Here is a 21,430-nt window from a genome sequence, read left to right on the forward strand (position 1 = left end):
AAGTTATGTGTCCCATCTTCTATGAGAGACAAAATTGTCTTTCTTGTAACTCTAAGTTTTATGAATAAAATTCAAGTGGGTCGGCTAGGAGAGTGATTTTTCACATTCTCTCTTCTAGTCTGGCCGAACACTCTTCTTCTCTCCTTCTTCTTCTTCTTTCTCTTTTCTCTTTTCTTTCTTCTTTCTTCTTCTCTACTTTGACCTAGAATCAACTAGGGTTTATTCACATCATGCTTGTGCTTATTCTCTGCCTCAGGTTATTTGATTCATCTATGGATCTGATGACATTAAAGCCTCATCCCAAACACCAAGGCCCATCCCAAAGTCCCCTAATATCTTCTAACTCCTCCCAAAGTTCATTTCTTTCCCTATATCCATTAGGGCCATAAACATTAGTCAGTATCCACTCAAAATCATCTTCTACTTGTCGGAATTTAATTGAAATTGTAAATTTTCCCACAAGTTCTTCAACTCTAATCAGAGAATCATCATTCCAAATTGTCACAATGCCATCCGAGGCACCCCCAAGCTGGGGACATTGCCCAACTAAGGCCCCTAGTTCTCCAAATACATTTAGACCACTGACAATCAAAATCAGCCAATTTAGATTCCTGAATTAATACTACATCTGGCTTATCTCTCCCAAACACCTCTTTGATAATGACTTTTTTTATCCTTTCCCAATCCTCTAACATTCCAACTTGCAATCTTCATTTTACCATCTTTATTCACTTGGCCCCTTTTTTATTCCCTTTCTCCCACTAAACTCCTTGCCCCCTTCAACATATCTCTTCATTCTTTCAAACCTCACTTCTTCCTTTTCCCAACTTTGCCTTCTTTTTTTTGATAAGTAACTTTGCCTTCCTTAACTTTCTTTAAGAAAACTTTCAAATCATTTGGATTCTTCAACCTGCACCCTAGCTTAGTTACAAAGTCGGCCACAAAATCACTTATTTCATCAACAACTTCTTCCTCTCTTGAAACATTGGGGACACATCCCGAGTTACCAGGTACCACTAAATTTTCCTTCCCCCTTCTCATTTCAAAATCTCTCCCATATTCAAATTCTTTCCTCTTAAGATCCTCCAACATGCTTTCAATCATCTCCCAAATTCTTCTTACCCTTTCCTCCTCTTCAGCCTTTCTGGTCCTAACCTCTCCACCCTCCCCATCCCCTATATTCTTATCTTCATCTTGTGGCTGGATGACTTCCCGTGGACCAAGAGGACAAGGTTCAAGCACAAAAAGGGCGTTAGTGAATTGACACAGATACATGACTCTGTCAGGGGCAAGGAAACAACCAGAATAGGGACCATTGGAGCCTCTTCTTGTGCAAGGATTTGGATCTTACCAGTCAACCCACATGGAGGTGCTACTCGGGAACCTTCTGTAGATGCATAAATCCTCTGACCACATCCACTAATCTGTTGCTCACCCCTTCCCAGATTCTCCCTGCTCAGCCTCTAGTAAACCTTTCTACATCCTTACAGACACCCTGCCTCACATCATACTTTGGTTCTGATGTCCCTTTGCTTAGGTTTAGACTTTCCACTCCATCCACCTCTTTGTACTCCACTGTGTTTACATCTCAACTGGTTGCCGTCGGACCCAAAGATGAGACCTTCACGTTTTCCTTTTCTTCACTTCAGCAAACAACTAGTTTGTATTTAGATGGTTTTGTTCCTCATCCCCCGCGCTACCAACCAAAGCCTGAATCTTCATCATCAGACTGACCAAAGTCCACCGACCATCATCCACCTCGTCAATGTCTTCTTAATGGATTCTGGCATACCTGGGATTTGGACGGTCCATAACTGCTCCATTTTGACTCATCTGAGTTGCCACTGGCCTTGAAACCCATTGCAAGGACGAACCTGAACGCACACATGTGCTGCTTTTCTAACAAGCGCATCGACTGGGGACGCTGATAGACTTAACATATTGTCCCTAGTCGATAACACCTTTTTCTTGCTACATCTTGCTACTTGCATAAGACTCGGTAGGTCTCAACTCATCATGATTACCAAGCGAGTTGCTAACACGACCAACATCCCAGTGGGTTGGTTCAGTGCATCCTGTTTTGTTCATCGACGCTTTACTTCGCTTTGAACCCTGTATCAGATCAGAATTCATTCCAAATCTTGTAATCTCCACATAGAAAGGGCCACGTACACCTCTCCTTTTCAAATTGAATTCATTTGAAATTTTTTCCTTCTCCATGTTTTCCCCGTTTTGACCCCCAGCTTCTGACTGTTCATATTCTGAAACATCTTTGTTTCTTTATCCTCTCTCCTTCCACATAAGCACATGCCTGCCACATCATCACCTTCTTCAACCTCACACCTCTCTATCCAAAGTGACGCTTCACATTCTGTCGCTAACCAGACCTTACTCCAGAGCCCACCATGGAATACATCAATCGAGCGAGGAACACCTTCTGGTTTTACTCCAGCCACTTCAACTACCACCACTTGGAGATTAGTTGTATCAGTTGCCAGAAGAACACCCAATGCATGAACCATTTTATAAAGAGTTTCCAACTGCCACAGGTTAAAGGGGAGACCAAGGAGTTTGATTTTATAAGCTCCATCTTCCATTTCTCTACTGTTACATAATGGAGACCGTTTTTCAATAAAGACCAACCCAAAATCACCTTCAACAGATGTTAAGTTCTCTACCTCGCCATTTAGGGTCATTCCTCAATGTTGGTCCTAGCTATCCAGGGTCTTGGGAGGAGTGGACTAGCTACAGACCTCACCTTTGGTATTTCTTGTAAAAAGTGCCTACTCTAAAACTTTAACCTGCATTCACATGTTTGTCATGTCAACCCAAGATTTTATCATTGCACCAAGAAATGACCCCTTACATCTTTGTGCTATGATTTGTATTATGAAGGTTGATTTGAATATTTGGGATTGGGAATCGAGTCATGTTCCAAGGTAACACTGCCTAGTGCCTACTACTACATAAGTACATCTTTCATCCAGATACCTCCATAAATTATTTATGACTGCCAAAAAAAATCATTTTCGTTCTGAATGCAATCATTACCATGGCAGGCCCGTTGAAAGATTTGGCAATTTAAATGTATAGAACAAACTACTACACCATTACAAAGGACCATTCCCAATTTTGTACAATTGTTTGAACTGCTAAAATTGAAACAAAGAACATTTACAGATATAGGTGAGAATTAATTACCAGGAGCAGCACAAAGATCAAGGACATGATCTCCAGCTGAGACATTCAAGGCTAAAACAGCAGCTCCAGATGCTGCATCCATGCCATAAATCTGAGACCAAGTAAAAGGTAACTAAGAAAAACAGCTTAATGTGGAGGAAAAGTATATTTAAATAGAAAGAAAGATCAGAACAAGCATATCAATAACCGTGAACATATACAAACTACAGAAACAGAAACAATCCAACAAATAGTGTACATCTTGGATTAACTACTCAATAGGTGGAGCACATTTTGATTGAAGCATAATTCAAACTGCACATCAACCAACTTGAAGAAAAAGAAAAAAAATCCATGGTTAGAACCTTTTTTATCAGTAGAAAGTAATTTCATTAATGCAAACTTAAAAATTACAAGAGGGTGGATGTAAGTTCCACCCCAAACAACAAGAGTTTACAGATTTGCCCAAAACAATTGCTGTCTTATAGCCCCTTGTTTGGGTAAAGAGTCCATTCTATTTGCTCTTCTTCTCACCCATTAGAAGAAACATTTTGCTCCCTTATTAGGTTTTCAATCTCCCTAAGTTTGTTCTGAAAAACCAAGGGATTTGGGTGCTGCATCTTGTCCTAGAAATGACCACCTGAGAGTCCCCTTCCACCTCTAGATTGTGGAATCCAAATTGTTAAGCAAACTTTCACCCCTGCAGTAAGCTGACCAGTTCTGTCGCCAGTGCATCAGTGCTCTAAGGGTCCTGAATACAAAGCCACCACTATTCCTTTTGGATCTTGGAAGACACCCCTATCCCAAGCAATCCCAAATTGCCTATAAAACTTCCATCAAAATTGAGTTTTAAGAAACTAGATGTTGGGGGTTTCCATTTCATAACTAGCTTCCAAAATTTTCACCCAGTGTGCAGCTTTATTTTTTTAATTATGTTTTAATCATTCATGGAGAGAGGGAGAGACGAGAGAGAGAGAGAGAGAGAGAGAGAGAGAGAGAGAGAGAGAGAGAGAGAGAGAGAGAGAGGAGAAGAGAAAGATACGATTGAGGGTCTCCAAAAACGGTAGCTGGCGGCAGCCAGTTTGTTATTTATATTAACTTAATATAAAGGAATGAGAGATTACAAGTATGCCCCTGGCGGCACTCCCTAGTAACAATCTAATAAGAAAGAAAGAAAGAAACTAACTGACTGACGGCATCTTAGGCTGACAGCACACTAATAGCAAGTGTAAAATAACAATTAAATAATCCTCACAACACTCCCCCTCAAGTTGGGCTGAATATGTCTATCATGCCCAGCTTGTCACATAACTCATTGTGCCGCGAGTATGGAAGTCCTTTTGTGAGGGCATCAGCAAGTTGTTCCTTGGAGTTGACTAAGGGATGCAAATTTCCCTTTTTTCCAATTTTTCCCTTATGAAGTGTTTGTCCACTTCAATGTGCTTGGTCCTCTCGACAGAATTGTTGGCGATGTTTATGGCTGCCTTGTTGTCACAGTAAAGCAACATAGGATTATGAACAACAACTCCAAGCTGCCCTAGAAGATTTTTTAGCCAAAGAACTTCAGCCACCCCATGTACCATAGCTCTATATTCAGCTTCAGCACTTGACCTTGCTACCAGACTTTGTTTCTTGCTTTTCCAAGTCACTAGGTTTCCTCCCACAAATGTGCAATACCCACTTGTGAACTTTCTATCATCCACAGCACCTGCCCAAATCAGCATCTGTAAAGACTTCCACCTTTAGATGATCATGTTTACTGAATAGTAGACCTGTTCTTGGATACTTTTTTAAGTATCTAAGAACTCTCTCTGCTGCCTCCATGTGTGGTTTCTTAGGAGAGTGAATGAATTGGCTCAGGACCCCAACTGAATAGGCAATGTCTGGACAGGTTATGAACAAATAAATCAACTTCCCCACTAACATTTGTAATTGTTTCACATCTTTCAAAGGTTCACCATCACAGTCACCCAATTTGTGATCAACATCCATGGGAATATCTGCTGGCCTTGCGCCTAACTTGCCTGTGTCTTGTAACAGATCAAGGGTGTACTTCCTTTGAGAAATGAAGATGCCCCTTTTTGAGCGGGCGATTCAATTCCAAGAAAATACTTTAGGGGACCTAGATCTTTCACTTCAAATTTAGATGCAAGGAATTGTTTCAATTTTTGTATTTTTGGACTCCAATTTCTTGTAACGATGATATCATCCACATACACTATCAATACAGCAACATGTTCCTGGCATCTCTTCACAAAGAGTGTGTGATCAAACTGACATTGCTTGAACCCTACCTGCTAAACTACCATGTTAAACTTATTGAACCAAGCCCTAGGAGATTGTTTTAAACCATAAAGAGACTTTCTCAACTTGCACACCTTATTTTCATTTCCCTTGGCACAGAATCCAGGGGGTTGAACCATGTAGACCTCCTCCTCTAGGTCACCATTTAAAAAAGCATTATTTTATGTCTAGTTGATGCAATTCTCAATCAAGGTTAGCAGCTAATGACAGGAGGACTCTAATTGAGTTCATCTTAGCTACTAGAGCAAAAGTCTCGTCATAGTCAACCCCGTATACTTGAGTGTACCCCTAGGCTACTAATCTTTCTTTATACCTTTCAAATGTCCCGTCCGCCTTGTGTTTAACTGTAAACACCCACTTACACCCCATCGGGTCTTTCCCCCTTGGAAGATCCACCAATTCCCAAGTTTGATCTTTATGGAGGGCATTAATCTCCTCCTTCATAGCATCTGTCCATTCAGGGTATATTAAGGCTTCTGCAACATTTTTGAGTACAAGGATGCAACAAACTACAGATAGGAAGACTCGGTATGAGGGGGAAATGTGATTATAGGAGACATACTGGGTAATGGGGTGTTTGGTAGCGCATGACCTGACTCCCTTTCTTTGAGCAATAGGAATGTCAAGGTCATCCATAGTAGGAGCAGGGGTACCAATAGATGCAATAGGGTTTGGACTTACCTCCTGGGAGTCTGATGGTGTCGGTTGCTCAATGTTTGGCTACTCCACATCTCTGTCACATTGTTGATCTCTACGGCATGTACATTGGAAGACACGAAAGGGGGCAAGGTCCGGAATAGAAGGAAGAGAGACTTGGCGGACCTGAACCTGCTTCTCCTCTTCCACACTACTCTCCCCCTGAGAAGAAGCAAGGAAGAACGGTTCAGACTCAAAGAATGACACATCCATAGACACAAAAAACTTATGACTAACGGGATCAAAGCACCAGTACCCTTTTTGAGAGGAGGGATACCCCAGAAAGATACAAGGAATGAACCGAGGGTCTAACTTACCTCGAGACGGAGACAAATCATGAACAAAGACACAACAACCAAAAACTCATGGGAATGGAAAATAAAGGGGACTGAGGGAACAACAACTGATGAGGGGCCATGTAGTTCAGCACTCTGGAGGGCATGCGATTGATGAAACAAGCAGCCGCAAGTATAGCATCCATCCAAAACATTTTTGGAACATTCATGTGTAACATCATCCCTCGAGCTACCCCAAGGAGGTGTCTATTTTTTTCTTTCTATAACACCATTTTGTTGTGGTATTCTTGCGCATGAGCTCCTATGAACAGATCCATGGGAGACAAAGAACTCATTGAACTCACCATGAAAATATTCCTTTGCATTACCTGATTGAAAGATTTGTATTTCAACATGGAATTGCATAAACACCATCCTTTATAAGTCTTTCACAATCTTTGGAACTTCATCTCTATTACGCATAGGGAATACCGAAGTATAGCGGGAGAAATCATCGATCAATGTGATAAAGTACTTATACCCGCCCTCAGACACTGAAGATGACTTAAATAAAACCGAAAACGAAGACTTTACCATTTCAAAAGAAACATGACCTAACCAACTATGCCACAAAAAAATTTGACTCTCTAGCCAATGCTTGAAACATCTCTGAACAGGTATGAAAAAGGTTATAGCCAATCATTTTAATCAATAAATAGTAAACCAGTCATCGAATCCCCATTTGTCCTTTTAGGAAAATATTTTTCAAAAACACTGATGAATCATGAAGTATTAGAATGTTTCTAACAATATTCTTAAATTTTAAACCTTAAATATAGCTTATCAATTTTTGAAAGGTGAAGGTAAAATTTATTATAATAGAGTATGAAAATTTGCATAGCCTCTCCTTCAAGAATAAGGAATCAACCTCAGCCACTCAATGACATTTTCAATCCATCAATTATGCACACATTTAATAAAAATCTGAAATATAGTCAACAATCACATTAGCAAAATATCAAAGATATTAGGAAAAAGATCCTTGGAAAATTCAGTATTGCCACCTAACAAAATGGGGAGATTTCAAAAACCCCTTTCAAGATGGAAAATATGTGGTTTGAAGAGAAGGGGTTGGTTCCTTTGTTGAGCTCTAAATAGACTGAACTCCAGCTAGAAGGCACAAGTTCATTCAAATTTGCAAAAAAAAAAAAAATCAAAGTAGTTAAGGAAACCCTGAAGTCTTGGAGATTGGAACTCCGTTGGACCTCAGAATCAGAGAAAAAGAGGTGCCTTGAAGTGATCAAAGAGTTGGATGTGGCTGAGGAATCTGGTCCTCCAATAGAGGAAGATAGAAAGAGAAGGATGGAAGCAAAGATGTCCATTGACAGGCTAGCTGTTAGAGATGAAATTAAGTGGAGGCAAAGGGCCAAGGTCAAATGGCTTAAGGAGGGGGATAGAAATTCCAACTTTTTCCATAAAATGACAAATGCAAGAATTAGATTCAATCAGCTCGAGATGTTGGAGTTTGAGGAGCTAGTGGGAGAGGATGGGGCTGAGATGAAATTAATTGCCACCAAATACTTCTCAGAATTGTTCCAAGAAATTTGGGCAAGAAGACCTTTTCCAACAGATCTTGAGTTTAGGAAGATTTCTGATTCTCAACAAAGAGAGTTGGAAGCCCCCTTTACTGAGGCTGAAATATGGCATGTGATCAAGAATATGGAAGTTGATAAATCCCCAGGGCCGGATGGTCTTACAAGTCTTTTCTATAAGAAGTGTTGGGAGGTGGTGAAAGAGGATTTAATGAAAGTATTTCAAGATTTCCATCAAAATGCAGCTCTGGAAAGAAGTAAACTCCACTTTCATCTCCTTAATTCCTAAAGTGGAAGGGGCAACAAGCATTAAAGATTTTAGGCCCATCAGTCTGCTAAATAGTTTCTATAAAATTCTGGCAAAGGCTCTAGCAAAAAGATTGAAAACAGTGCTGAGTTCTGTGATTGCAAAGAATCAATTTGCATTTGTGTCGAGTAGACAGATGTTAGACAGTGTCCTGGTGGCAAATGAACTGATAGACTCAAGGAGAAGGGAGGGTAATACAGGGCTGATTTGTAAGTTGGATATTGAAAAGGCCTACGACCATGTTAACTGGAAATGCTTGGATTTAGTCTTGGAAAAGATTAATTTTGGTCAAAAATGGAGGAACTGGATCAAAGTTTGTGTTTCTTCCCCCAAATTTGCAGTGCTAGTTAATGGTGAATCGGCTTACTTCTTTAAAAGTTCTAGAGGCCTCAAACAAGGGGACCCCCTTTCCCCTCTGCTGTTCATTTGTATAATGGAGATATTGTCCCTATTTGTTCACCGAGTTAGTGAAGAAGGCTTGTGGAAGAGGTTTGAATCAGCACCAGGAGGAGAAAAGGTTCAGTTACTTCAGTTTGCAGATGGCACATTGTGTTTTATTGATGCAGATCTAGATCAACTGGAGGTCATGCTTGGGGTGTTGAGTTGGTTTGAAGTGGTAACAGGTTTGAGGGTTAACTGGGCCAAGAGTAGAGTAATTCCAGTGGTGAAGGTTGAGAATCTTGAAGTTCTAGCAGAAGCTCTTGCTTGTCAGATCGGGTATCTTCCAACAATGTATCTAGGGCTTCCCTTGGGGGTTAAGTGCTCTTACTCTCTAATTTGGGAACCAGTGGTGGAAAGATTGGAAAGGAAGTTGGCGTCCTGGAAAGCTAAATATCTCTTTGGGGGCTAGAATCACTCTACTGAAAAGTTCTCCGTCTAACCTCCCCTCCTACTTCCTCTCTCTCTTCCCAATACCTACTAAAGTGGCACAAAAATTAGAAAGGCTCCAAAGGAATTCCCTATGGAAGGGTTGCGAGGAGGAAAAGAAAATACACTTAACCAGTTGCAAACAGGTGTATACAGTGTACTCCAAAAGAAAGAGGTGGCTTGGGGGTGAGAAGTCTGAAAACTTTTAACAGAGCTTTAATGGGAAAATGGATCTAGAGATTTGCTAGAGAAAGAACTAGTTGGTGGAGATCTTTAATTGCAGCCAAGTATGAAACAGATAGAGGGGACTGGTTAACCACCTTGAACTTTCCTTCCTTGGGTTGCTCTCTTTGGAAGAAAATTATGGAAATCTACCCTCTGATCCAAAATGGCTTGTCTCCTAAGTTGGGTTCAGGACTTCGCTTGAAGTTTTGGAAAGATAAGTGGTGTAATAATAGGTCCTTTGAAGAGTTGTTCCCTCACCTGTTCCAACTTGTAGAGAATCAAGATGTAATGGTAGCAGAATGTTGTGAGCTGATTGGGAATAGTCTTGCCTGGAGTCCTACTTTCAGAAGACCTTTCCAAGATTGGGAAGTGGACCAAGTGGTGGATTTGTTGGAATTGCTTTCTAGTCAGATTTTGAACCCCTTGGAAGAAGACTCATGGATCTGGAAGTGGAATGCAGATGGAATTTTCACTGTGAATTCTTTTGCCAGAAGATTATCTGGTGAAGGAATTGAAAATTTTCCTGCTGCTAGAATTTTTTTTTTTTATCAATAACACTTTCATTAACTCATCAAAAGAAGATTTACAATAGGAAGACAAACACGCTTATTTTCCTGCTGCTATAATCTGGACTCAGATCCCTCCTCTCAAAGTGAATGCTCTGCTGTGGGTGATAGTGTTGGATAAAAACCTAACTAAACAGAATTTGGCAAAAATAGGAATTCTGATTCAGAACATGCTTTGTGAGCTGTGTGGTCAAGCAGAGGAGGAAAACAATCATCTCTTCATCCATTGCCCTTTCGTGGCAGGATTATGGAATCATTTCCTCTCTTCTGAAGGTATTTCTTGGGTCATGCCAAAACAGGTATCAGATCTGTTAAGGAGTTAGGATATGATAGGTTTTTCTAAGCTGGCTAGAAGTGTGTGGTGGGCTATCCCTGCAGCTGTGATCAACTCCATATGGGCGGAGAGAAACAGAAGAATCTTTCAAAATAAAGTAAAGGAGGTGGACTGTCTTGTGCCATGTGCAGTGGGAAAATTAGTGTCTTGGACTGCAGGCGTGAAAGGCTTCCATCCTAGGGTCTTAGGGACTCAGTTAAGGTCTATTAGTATGTTTGAGTTGTAATGTAAGCTGAGAGTCTGTTCTCAGCCTTTGCTCCTTCCTTGGGGCTTCTTTGTATGGTTCTGATTTCATTCAATAAATGTACCTTACCTTTTTCAAAAAAAAAAAATGGGGAGATTTCAGGGAAATTTTTCCAAACCATGCTGATGATGTGGATCATGATTGGTAACAGGCTTAAGGTGAAGCAGCTCCCCTTCCAGATTCCTCGACCTCTTTTTCCAAATTCTTTTTTTTTTAAAGATAGGGTAAATTTTTATTCAAATGCAAAAGAAAAATCAAAGAACAGATGAGGTCCAAGGCCCACCACACACACAGGCAGCACCTAGACCACAACACAATTACATATGCCACAAGCCTCTTTCAAATTCTCAAGGCCTCTTCCTCGGACAGGAAGATGAATAGAACCTATTTGTGGATATTCACCTCACCTATACCCTGAAAGGAATATCCAACTATAAATAGCCCATTGTTGGATTTTCTCAACTAGGAGTTACCTTGCAACTGCAACAATAGTACCCACTAAGCAAGACTTCAAGAAGTCCTTGTGATTCTGCCCTTCTTCTCCTTCAACTACAATGAAAATGCTCTAAGATCCAGCTCTCATAGTCACCTTACCACCGGTGGACCATGAAGTGGTTTTGCTTTATCAGCAAAGGAGGAAAGCTCTGTTTTCTAGATCCCACCATCAACCCTTCATCACAACCACCTCATCATCTTCATCAGAGTTGCCTAGCACCATCACTTATTCCTTTCTAGTAGTCGAGCCACACATTCTTTTTGTGAGGACTTGTTTCCTTTAGTTGAATCACCTGTTATCGTTTCCTATTCATTTGTTTTTTTTTTCAAAAGTGAGAACTTGCTACCACTAGTTCTTCTAGACCCTACAACTTGTAACATATTATTTTTTGTCATTGGTACAGTATGTCAAAAACATCATATGACTAGCACAACTAAGAAACACTTGTATCCAAAATTACCAAACAAACAGGTAATGAAAATAGAAAAGCCTCTAGTTGTATGAAAACCTAAAAGGATTCAAACCTAAGGAGTCAAGGCCCAAAACAATGTTTTCAGACAAGAAAACTTATTTTGCAAGGTCTGCAATAATACAAGTGACATTAGTATCATTGCCAAATAAATCTTAGGCCAAGACGTGTTAAGCCTCACCTTTCCTTCCTGGTATGCCTTCGAGTTAGCAATCTGAATATGAGGAGGGATAGAAAAAAACCCTGGTAACCAACTCACTTCCTCAAGCATACACTTTATGTCAGCCTCAATCTCTTCAACTTGAGTTCCACCACCTGGCTTCAGCCTGACAAAGGGAAAAAGCACATCATCACATAGAACCATAAACATCAGGATTCAGGACAAAAGGCGATATAAAGACTATAACATAGACATGCATCAGTAGATGTGGCATTTCATATTGCCACTTTGTGTTTGCAGTCTCTACTAGGCTACCATGCTTGGACAATAAAGTGTGCAGAAGGATGTCTAGCCACTGATAAAGTCACATATGTCAACATGCATCAGAACTAACTCAAGTCCACCAAATTATAATTCGTTAAAAAGCAAAACAAATTTAGTTAGCTAAAATCAGTGTTTATTAGTCCAATAACAATATCAGACCACCAACCTTATATAGCGTGGAGTCACATCACCCAAAACATAAATTGAAGGATCAAGATCATTCTCCTTTAGAAAATCAAGAAATGCTTCCGGCAACGGCAAGTTAGGAGTTGTTTCCATGTCCTGAAGAACAAAAGAACCTTTTAGGAGTTAAGAACTACTTAAACTTAAGCAGACAAAACTTGTCATTGGCAGCATTTCTTTCTATGTAAGAGGGGCATAAAATTTTTCAATCTGAAAGACCTCAGTTGTATTTTCAATTGGTAAAAATTTCAATCTATGTAAAAGGGGAAGAAAACAACAGTTTGATCATAAAAGGTCCAAAAATATAATTGAGACTTTACCAATTGAAAATCTTTCTGTCCCATCTACAGTAAAACAAATGGAACCTAAGGAAACAAGCAAACAGAATTGAAGGATGGAAGCAACAGAGTTTTCGCCCGCGAGGAAGTGGAGAGGATTCTTCACGGTCGAAGCTAAGTACCAAAGTAGAGGAATGCCGAGAAACAAATACGAAATAGAGGAAGCTAAGAGTTGCAATGGGAAATAGTATGTGGCAGAGAGGAGAACAAATCAACAAATACGAAAGAAAGATTCATAACCTTAACTGAACACCAGACTACAAACCCAAAACAAATAATGTGTCCCTGCAGTAATGAGCCTATCAGGGCGGCAGTTGAAGTCTCAGATGTTACAACAGGTTCATCGAAGAGAAGGGAGTATCAATGACGTCGATACCGGTTACCTCTGTACTAAAAGTCGGAGGACTGGAAAAGGGCAGAAGGTAGTATCAGAATTTCCTTAAGGGTGAAGTGAAGCTGAAACCGTTCTACGAAATTAAGGCTTCGGTAATTCCTTTACAGACCATTCAAACTCTACAGGTAAAGGTGGGTTCAATTGTAAGGGAGGCTCCTGCTTTGTCCGGAGATCGTTCTGGCTTACTAAGAGAAGGGTTGAGAACTCAAGATTCCACGGGTGAGGATTTTTCACCGCAGAAAAATCGAAAAAAAAAACGGAAAACTACGGACAGGCCCAATGCAGATTTCCGATTTCTACTACAAAACTATAAACATTAAAAATCTCAATAACCCACAATTTATTCACCAATTCCGAACTGGCACTTATCCCAACATTACTTTAGGCCTACAAATTTTGGCCGTAGGATGAACCATTATTCTCTCAAAAGAAATCGAAAAATTGAACCAATCAAAAAAACAGGAGAATGACCAGGGTCAGAATTCATAGGCCTAAACTACAATTCAAGTAGGTGCAATTCATGGGCGGATATGAGTGCATAGGGTGTGGATTTTTGAACTTCTGAATGTTTATAGAGTTTAGCAGAATTCAGAATTCTACATTAGGCCTATTTGTACTTCTCCATCAAAAAAACCAATCGAAATGAACCGAAAAATCGGTCAACCGAATCAATCAATTCGGTTTCGCTTTGGTGTTTTAAAAAAACCGAAGGTACCAATTTTGTTTCGGTTAACCAATATAGAAAATCGGCGGTTAATCGAACCGACCGGTATACATATATTTCTATATATTTTATATAATTATGTATATTATATAAATATATAAATATATATATTTATATATTTATATATTTTTAATATATTATAAATTAATAAATGTGCATTATATATAAATATATATTTATAATATATGATTTATTATTTATTATTTATTATTTAAAATATAATATTTTATATATATTTATAATTTTTTGTTATATATTTATATATTTTTTTATAAAAATTAAAAAAATCGATGAACTGAACCAGTTAACCGGTTAATCAACTGTTTTCGGTTTGGTTTCAATTACCAATTTTCCAAAAACCAATAGTATTAGTTTGGTTAAAAAAAAAAGCCCCACCCGAACCGTGAGCACCCTTAGCCCCCATAGTCTAGCATCGATCCACATCGAGATTCATCCCAGCTCTAAGGTGAGGCTAAGAATTCTGAGGCGGGTTGAACAGTCATTCTCCCTTTTTTTTGAGAAAATTCTAGTTTAGTACCTTGAACTGTGGGGTAGTGTTAAGGTAGTATCCAAACTTTCAAAAACGTGTCATTGCACTACCCAAAATTTCAAAAAGTATCAAGTTGGTCCAAAAGCATTAATGGACGTTAAGTATCATATACAAAAATTCCATTCACCTATCATCTAATTTCCCTATGATTGGTATCTGATCTCTAACTAGTAGGAGTGAGCAAAAAAAATCGAAAACCAAACCGACTGAAACCGCACCAAAAAATTGGTTAACCGAGCCGATTGTCTGGTTTCGATTAACCAATATAGAAAACCGGTAGTTAACCAAACCGACCGATATACATATATTTCTATATATTTCATATATTTATGTATATTATATATATATATATATATATTAATATTTTTATATATTATAAATTAATAAATATGCATTATATATAAATATATATTTATAATATATGATATATTATTTATTATTTAAAAATAACATTTTATATAATATATATTTATAATTTTATTTATAATATATAACATTTATAATTTTATAATTTTATAATATATAACATTTTATTTATAATATGTGATATATTATTTATTATTTAAAATATAATATTTTATATATATTTATAGTTTTTTATTCTATATTTATATATATTTTTATAATATATATTATAAAAATTAAAAAACCAAAAAATCAACGAACAGAACCGACAGTTAACCGAACCGGTCAACCGGTTAACTGATTGATTCAGTTCAATTTTGGTTACCAATTTTCCAATCTCTAACCAGTAACCGTGAACACCCCCTACTAACCAGTAACCGTGAACACCCCCTACTAACCAGTAACCGTGAACACCCCCTACTAACCAGTAACCACCTCCAATACCCAATCTCTAACCAGCATTCACATCAACAATGGAAATATAGAAATGAACAAATATTTTTTTATCGACAACCATGAAGAGAATCGCAATCACTGAAGATAGAAAAATAAATAAATATACCAAGCCATCAGCATTTGCATTTTCTGAAACATGATGCTGATTGCAAACCCGACAAACACAAGCGGAACACCCAATCTGGCCAAGATTGATATGTACCTTCACTAAATAGGAAATCCTTGCTGTTTGTGAACAACATGTCAGAACCAATTTCAATGTGTTCTTTCTCTTTCATGGAATTAAGCTACTCACAGAGGTCATCCAGCTTTTGCTGTATGTTGGGTAGAACTTGATCCTGAAAAACCAGATCAAACATCAAAGTGGGCCATCAGAGCTTCTTCGTTTTTGTAATAAAATTCAAACACTAATAAACTATCGAAATAAAAAGGGGGCAAAAAAACTGAATCATGATTCATTACAAGTTCAACAACTAGAGATTAAAAGAAGCAAATCATTTCAAAAGGGCTAATGAACTTCATATAAATTATAGAGAAGTAATGTGAATTCTTAGATTGCAATTATGAATCTCAAACAAAACTCAAACTTTGTTTTAGGAAAAAGGTTCAAATTTGTTTAAAAACATTTAGAATCAATGAAACAAAATCCAGAGGTAGAAACCCATTGTTTCTACCAAGGATGGGCCAAGGGCAACAAAGTAATTACGCTTCCGAGATGAGGGCTTGCTGATGTGTCTAAGGGCTAATAGAGCCAAGAGCCTGTGAGTCCAACCTGTAGAGGAAGAAGCATGTCAGAGGCCCCGGGTGTTTTCCCAGGGGCGGAGACTCCGATGGTCAATTTAGCAAGGACATAGCAAAGGGATTGGACGAGGCCTAAGTAGAATAGCTCAGACGAGGTCACCAGGGAGCTAGAAAGCTTAGAGCAATAAATGCCATGATGGATTACCTCAAAGTGATGCCACCTATTTATAGCTGAACTTGCCTCATGTTAGTTATGAGCGGACGGCCAGGATGCAATAGGCTCTATGTCATGTGTCCTCATCTTGGGCCTGCCATATGCGCCTACATCATTTGCCCCCACTTACGAGGCCATTGTGGAGGTCTAGGCGAGGACCTCTGCTTCGGCGAAGAGAGTGTATCATCATTGCTAGGAGGCAATAAGTGGCTTGCTTTGGTAAGGACCTCGGCTTCCGCTTCGTCTTCGCTGGGAAACAGCCTACTGTAGAGGCACGGAGACATCGGATTTGGCTTTGGCTTTGGCTTCATTGGAGATAGCCTAGCTCAGAAGCGTGGAGGTGTCGGCCTCGGCTTCGACAGGCTTCCCTTGTCTTAGTGGCAGCTACTTTGCTGATTTCGCCTCTTGAGAGAGTTGTGGAGGGCCAAAAAACACGAAAGCGTTGGCTTCAGCTTCAAAGAGCTCGATACCAAGCATGGTATGGATACGAGATGCATGTGCCCCCCAGTCGTGTGCTTCATAGATGTGATCTCGTGTGCAGGTTAGGCCTCGGTGTCAGCCACTGCCGTGTGTGGTACGAGTAATGGATCATCTTGTCATGGCCGTGTACAGGACGGATCTCGGCGTCGGGTAATGACCATACGTACGACAGGTCTCAGTATTGATTGGTTAGGACCATACACGAGACGGACGTCGGGTCACAACCGGGTTGAGTTGACTCTGGCTCATAAGGGGTGAGCAAACTGCTGAATTAGTGAAGGAACCGGTTGGCTCACTCGGGGCTGTTTTGTCTTCCTGAGGTGTGTTGGGCATCAGTTCAGACTATTAAGGCGGTCGCTCCTTGGCCGTTAGACCGGAGATGATCCGAGTCATCCATTTTCCTTTAAATTGGGCACTTAGTTGAGATAGTCTTCACTCTCAAAGCATTCGACACCTAGTGACCACCACAAATGTCGTTTTCTCTTGGTCCTCCTGCGCAATAACAATCTGATAATACCCAGAGAATCCATCGAGAAAACAGAAGAAAACCTTACCTGCCAGCCTCTCTAGCATCTGATCAATGAAGGGTAGGGGAAAATGGTCCTTTCGGGTGGCCAAGTTAAGTTTTCGAAAATCTATTACCATTCGCCAACCACCTTGTACCCTCATGGGAATTAGTTCATTATTTTTATTTTTTACTACAGTCATCCCAGTTTTCTTAGGCACAACATGAATACGACTTACCCATTTGCTGTCTGAAATTGGATAAATTATCCCTTCATCTAACAGTTTAAGCACCTCTTTCATTACTACCTCTTTCATTACCGGGTTGAGTTTCCTTTGTGGTTCTCTAACCAGTTTGGCATCATTTTCCAAAAGGATCCTATGCATGCAAATTGAGGGGCTGACCCCCTTTATGTCGGCTAGGGTCCAGCCAATCGCCTCCTTATGGTCCTTTAGGACTTTGATGAGCCTCTCCTCTTGCTCCCCAGTCAACCCTTTTGCAATGATCACAGGTAGTGTCTCTTTTTCGCCCAAGTAGGCATATTTTAGGTGATCAGGTAGGGTCTTTAGTTCCAGCTCCGGAGCCTGCAAAACAGAGGGTAGCAGCCTTGTGTGAGAAACTTTCGATTGAACATCAGAAGTACTTACCTCCTGTTCAGGTTCCGGAGTATCATAGGATGCATCGATCTCCTCCTCCATGTCCAATTGTGCCTTATACTCCAGCTCATCGTCCATGTCCTCCTCTTCAAAGACTTCCTGCACAATCGAATCGATAGTATCAATAGAGCAGATCGAATGACACTCACTAGGATATTTCATTGCATCAAAAATATTAAATTTTACAATCTCTCCGTCAAACTCGACGGAGAGGGTACCCTCGTCCACATCTATTTTGGTCTTGGCCATTTTCATGAATGGCCGACCTAATAGAAGTGGGGCTGAACTCGTGGTTGTGTCTTCTTCCATCTTCAGGATGAAAAAATCAGCTGGAAAGATCAAATCGTTAACCTGCACTAATACATCCTCAACAATCCCTTCTGGGTATGCATTAGAACAATCTGCTAATTGTATAACAACTCTAGTCTCTTTTAAAGGACCTAGTCTCAATGCACAATAAATCGAGTATGGCATGACATTAATAGATGCACCTAAGTCCAGCATGGCACGCTCAATTCGTTTATTGCCAATCACACAGGGTACGGTAAACGTACATGGATCAGCACGCTTTTCTGGCAGGGTCCTCTTGATCACGGCTGAAACGTTCTCTCCCACTCTTACCTTTTCATCAATTCGTAGCCTCCTCTTGTTAGTGCTAACTCTTTCAAAAATTTTGCATATTTAGGGATTTGTTTTATTGCATCTAGCAAGGGAATGTTGATCTCCACCTTCCTGAAGGTTTCTAACACTTCTTGTTCATATTCCTCTTTCTTTGAACTTGCCAACCTGCTAGGAAAAGGTGGTACAACATTAGTAACCTTAGGGAGAGGGGGATCCAATTTTACCTCAATGGGGCTGTTGATTGACCCTTGTCCTTCCTCTTCCTTGGCTGCCTTCGATGGTGAACTTGGTTGGGACTGCAACTCTCTTCCACTCCTCAACACCACCGCACTTGCATTCTCTTTCGGATTAACTACCGTTTGTGAGGGTAGTTTCCCGGAGTTCTGCGCCTCCAACTTGCTGATGGAAGTGGCAAGTTGGCTAATTTGGTTCCCCAAATTATGAATGCTGGCTCTCGTTTCCTGCTGAAATTGCTGAGTATTAGTAGCGAGAGCCTTAACTATATCATCCAAAGACATACCTGAATTCGGGGGTTGGCCTTGCGCTGTGATGGGTGTTGAAAACTGCGGCTGTCGACTGAAAAATTGGGGCTGATATTTCTGCTGTCCTCCTTGGGTCCCGTAGCTTAAGTTTGGATGATCTCTCCACCCCATATTGTAATGATTGGAGTAAGGATCATACTTTCGTTGGGGCTGGCCCGGGAATCCTCCCACGGCATTGACTTGCTGCATCGGACCATCTTGTAGTGATGGACACATGTCCGTAGGATGTCCAGGGATCGAACAGATACCACACACTCTGGCAGTTTGTAACTGTCCTGCTGCGAGCTGCTTAACCAAAGCAGTTAAATCAGAAATCTAGTTTTCTAAATTTGCATGGCTTACCTCGTTAACCCTTCTAATGGTACCTTCTGTCCTTGTACCGAATTGCTGAGAATTTTCGGCCATATTGGAGATTAATTCCCTGGCCGCTTCAGGTGTCTTGTTCACTAGAGCTCCTCCACTGGCTGCATCGACCATACTTCTATCCATGGGTTGAAGCCCTTCATAGAAGTATTGGATTAACAATTGTTCAGGAATTTGGTGGTGGGGACAACTAGCAACAAGTTGCTTAAACCTTTCCCAATATTCATATAATGTCTCCCCACCAAACTGCCAAACTCCACATATTTATTTTCTTATATTTGCAGCCCGGGATGCAGGAAAATATTTATCTAAAAATATCCTATTCATTTCATCCCATGTGCGTACTGAACCGGGAGGGAGAATATACAACCAATCCTTTGCTTTATCTCTTAAAGTAAATGGAAAGGCTATGAGTTTTACCTGGTCCTCGGTCATACCATGGGGTTCCATGCTTGAACAGACGACATGAAATTCCTATAGATGTTTGTGAGGGTCCTCACCTAGAAAACCATGAAACAGAGGCAATAATTGAATCAAACCAGATTTGAGTTCAAATGCTACCTCAAGAGTGGGGTACGTGATGCATAAGGGCTGTTGGTTCATAATCGATGCAGCCAACTCCCTTAATGTCCTCTCTCTGTCAGTCATTCTTTCTACTTCTTCGAAGATGGGAAAATCACAAGTGGGTAGATCGAAATCTGAGTTCACCCTTTTAGGTGAACGATCATTCCTTTGCTTCGCCTCCTTCCTTAGTCGACGGGTGGTCCTCTCAATTTCGGGGTTGTACTGAAGTTCACCTCGTTGAGAAGCACGAGTCATAAACAAGAAGGTTAACAAAAGAAGGTAATAGCTAAGAAATTAACGTTGCTCCCCGGCAACGGCGCCAAAATTTTGACGGGTTGTCGAAGCCCTCAAAGTTATTACTAGTCCCACAATAAAATATTTGCAGTAAAAGTGGTTCTAGGTCGAATCCCACAGGGAGCAAATCAATAATCTCTTAGCCGAATGGGTAATGTAATTGAGTGAGAGAATTTAAATACTAAAATTAAAAGAAAAGAAAATAAATTGCAACTTAAACAAGAGAAAATCAGTCTTACCGAATTCTGGTTCAAGGGTTCAGGTTGAATCGATTGGCCATCGATCCTAGGTAAATTTCAGCATTCTTGCAATTCAAGCATTTAACCTTACATTTATTAGGATAGCCATAATAAACCTCGTGTTTTCCTAATTCAATTGACCAAACCCAGCATTCGATCAACACTTATCACCTCTTAACTAGGTACGATAGCTTTCATATTAAACAGTGATAGCATTAAGATTTGTGAAAACAGTTAAACCAAAATAACAATAATTGAGATAGCTGCAATTACTGAATCTTGTTCCATCGATTCCTTTTAGGTTGAACCATGTTAAAACATTGGTCAAAGGCTGTCACGAACAATTGACCCAAAAAGAAATCAACCTAATTGCTACTTGCACCATTATTCGTGACAATTACGGATCACTGAAATCATGGATAGCAGTAGGAAGATCAACATTAATTCAGTTTGTCAAATTAATTAACATCAACATCCAATAAAAATATGCACAAGAATCAATGAATACTTGAATTAGAAAGCAAGAAAATAAAGTAACTACAGAACCTCACAATGACACAATCGAACCTCCCCCCCTTGAACCAGAAAAAGAAGCTTAGCTACTCATGATCTGCGCAATCTCCATGCCTTTCTTCTCCATAGCCGAACTGCTTTCTTGAGCTTCTTGGCCTCTTGATGATATCTTGGATCTTGGAATGAGTGATGCTAGAGCTGGTTCGCCCCCCTCTTTATATAGCCAAAGGAGAGGGTTGTTTTCCAACTCCTTCTAGGAGATCATCTTATCTTTAGGGAGTCTTGATCTTCTTTGAACTAATCCTATCCTATCTCTTATCTAATCCCCAACCTTCTTATCCTTATAAGATTACATTCAAAGTTTAGATCTAATAAGACTCTCTCCCTCTTGGGAGATTACATTCGAATTAGGACTCTAGACTCTTGCATCCGAGTTGGGCTTCTCTGCTACTTGGGCTGCTTCCAGGTTCTTCTGCGAGTTGGGCTTCAGTTGTTAAATGGGCCTGGTTGAGAACTTGCTCCAACTTCGGGCCCGGTTTCATACTCGATGCGGATCGAATCAGTCAAATCCAAAACATAAAAGTTGTGAGCCTTTCTTTCTTCTTTCTA

The 21,430-nt window shown here is 40.0% G+C and overlaps 1 protein-coding gene across 8 annotated transcripts in view; it reads right to left on the minus strand.

Moving 5' to 3' along the window:
• LOC104610247 (S-adenosyl-L-methionine-dependent methyltransferases superfamily protein) overlaps positions 1-13,249 on the minus strand; it is an 82,238-nt gene extending 68,989 nt beyond the window's left edge. Inside the window, exons 1-4 of one of the 8 annotated variants that reach the window (XM_088901169.1) lie at positions 12,826-13,249; positions 12,206-12,321; positions 11,737-11,881; positions 3,202-3,292 (exon numbers count right to left, since the gene is read on the minus strand). In XM_088901169.1, the coding sequence (XP_088757295.1) occupies positions 3,202-3,292; positions 11,737-11,881; positions 12,206-12,318 (349 nt within the window). In that variant the 5' untranslated portion in view covers positions 12,319-12,321; positions 12,826-13,249. Of the gene's footprint in view, positions 1-3,201; positions 3,293-11,736; positions 11,882-12,205; positions 12,322-12,542 lie in introns of all 8 variants that reach the window. The other 7 variants (XM_088901170.1, XM_088901168.1, XM_088901167.1 and 4 more) reach the window with 7 other exon arrangements.
• Between the last annotated feature and the right edge of the window lie 8,181 nt (positions 13,250-21,430).

Source organism: Nelumbo nucifera, chromosome 3 (genome assembly GCF_055504915.1).
Source record: "Nelumbo nucifera cultivar China Antique chromosome 3, China Antique-T2T, whole genome shotgun sequence".
NCBI lineage: Eukaryota > Viridiplantae > Streptophyta > Magnoliopsida > Proteales > Nelumbonaceae > Nelumbo > Nelumbo nucifera.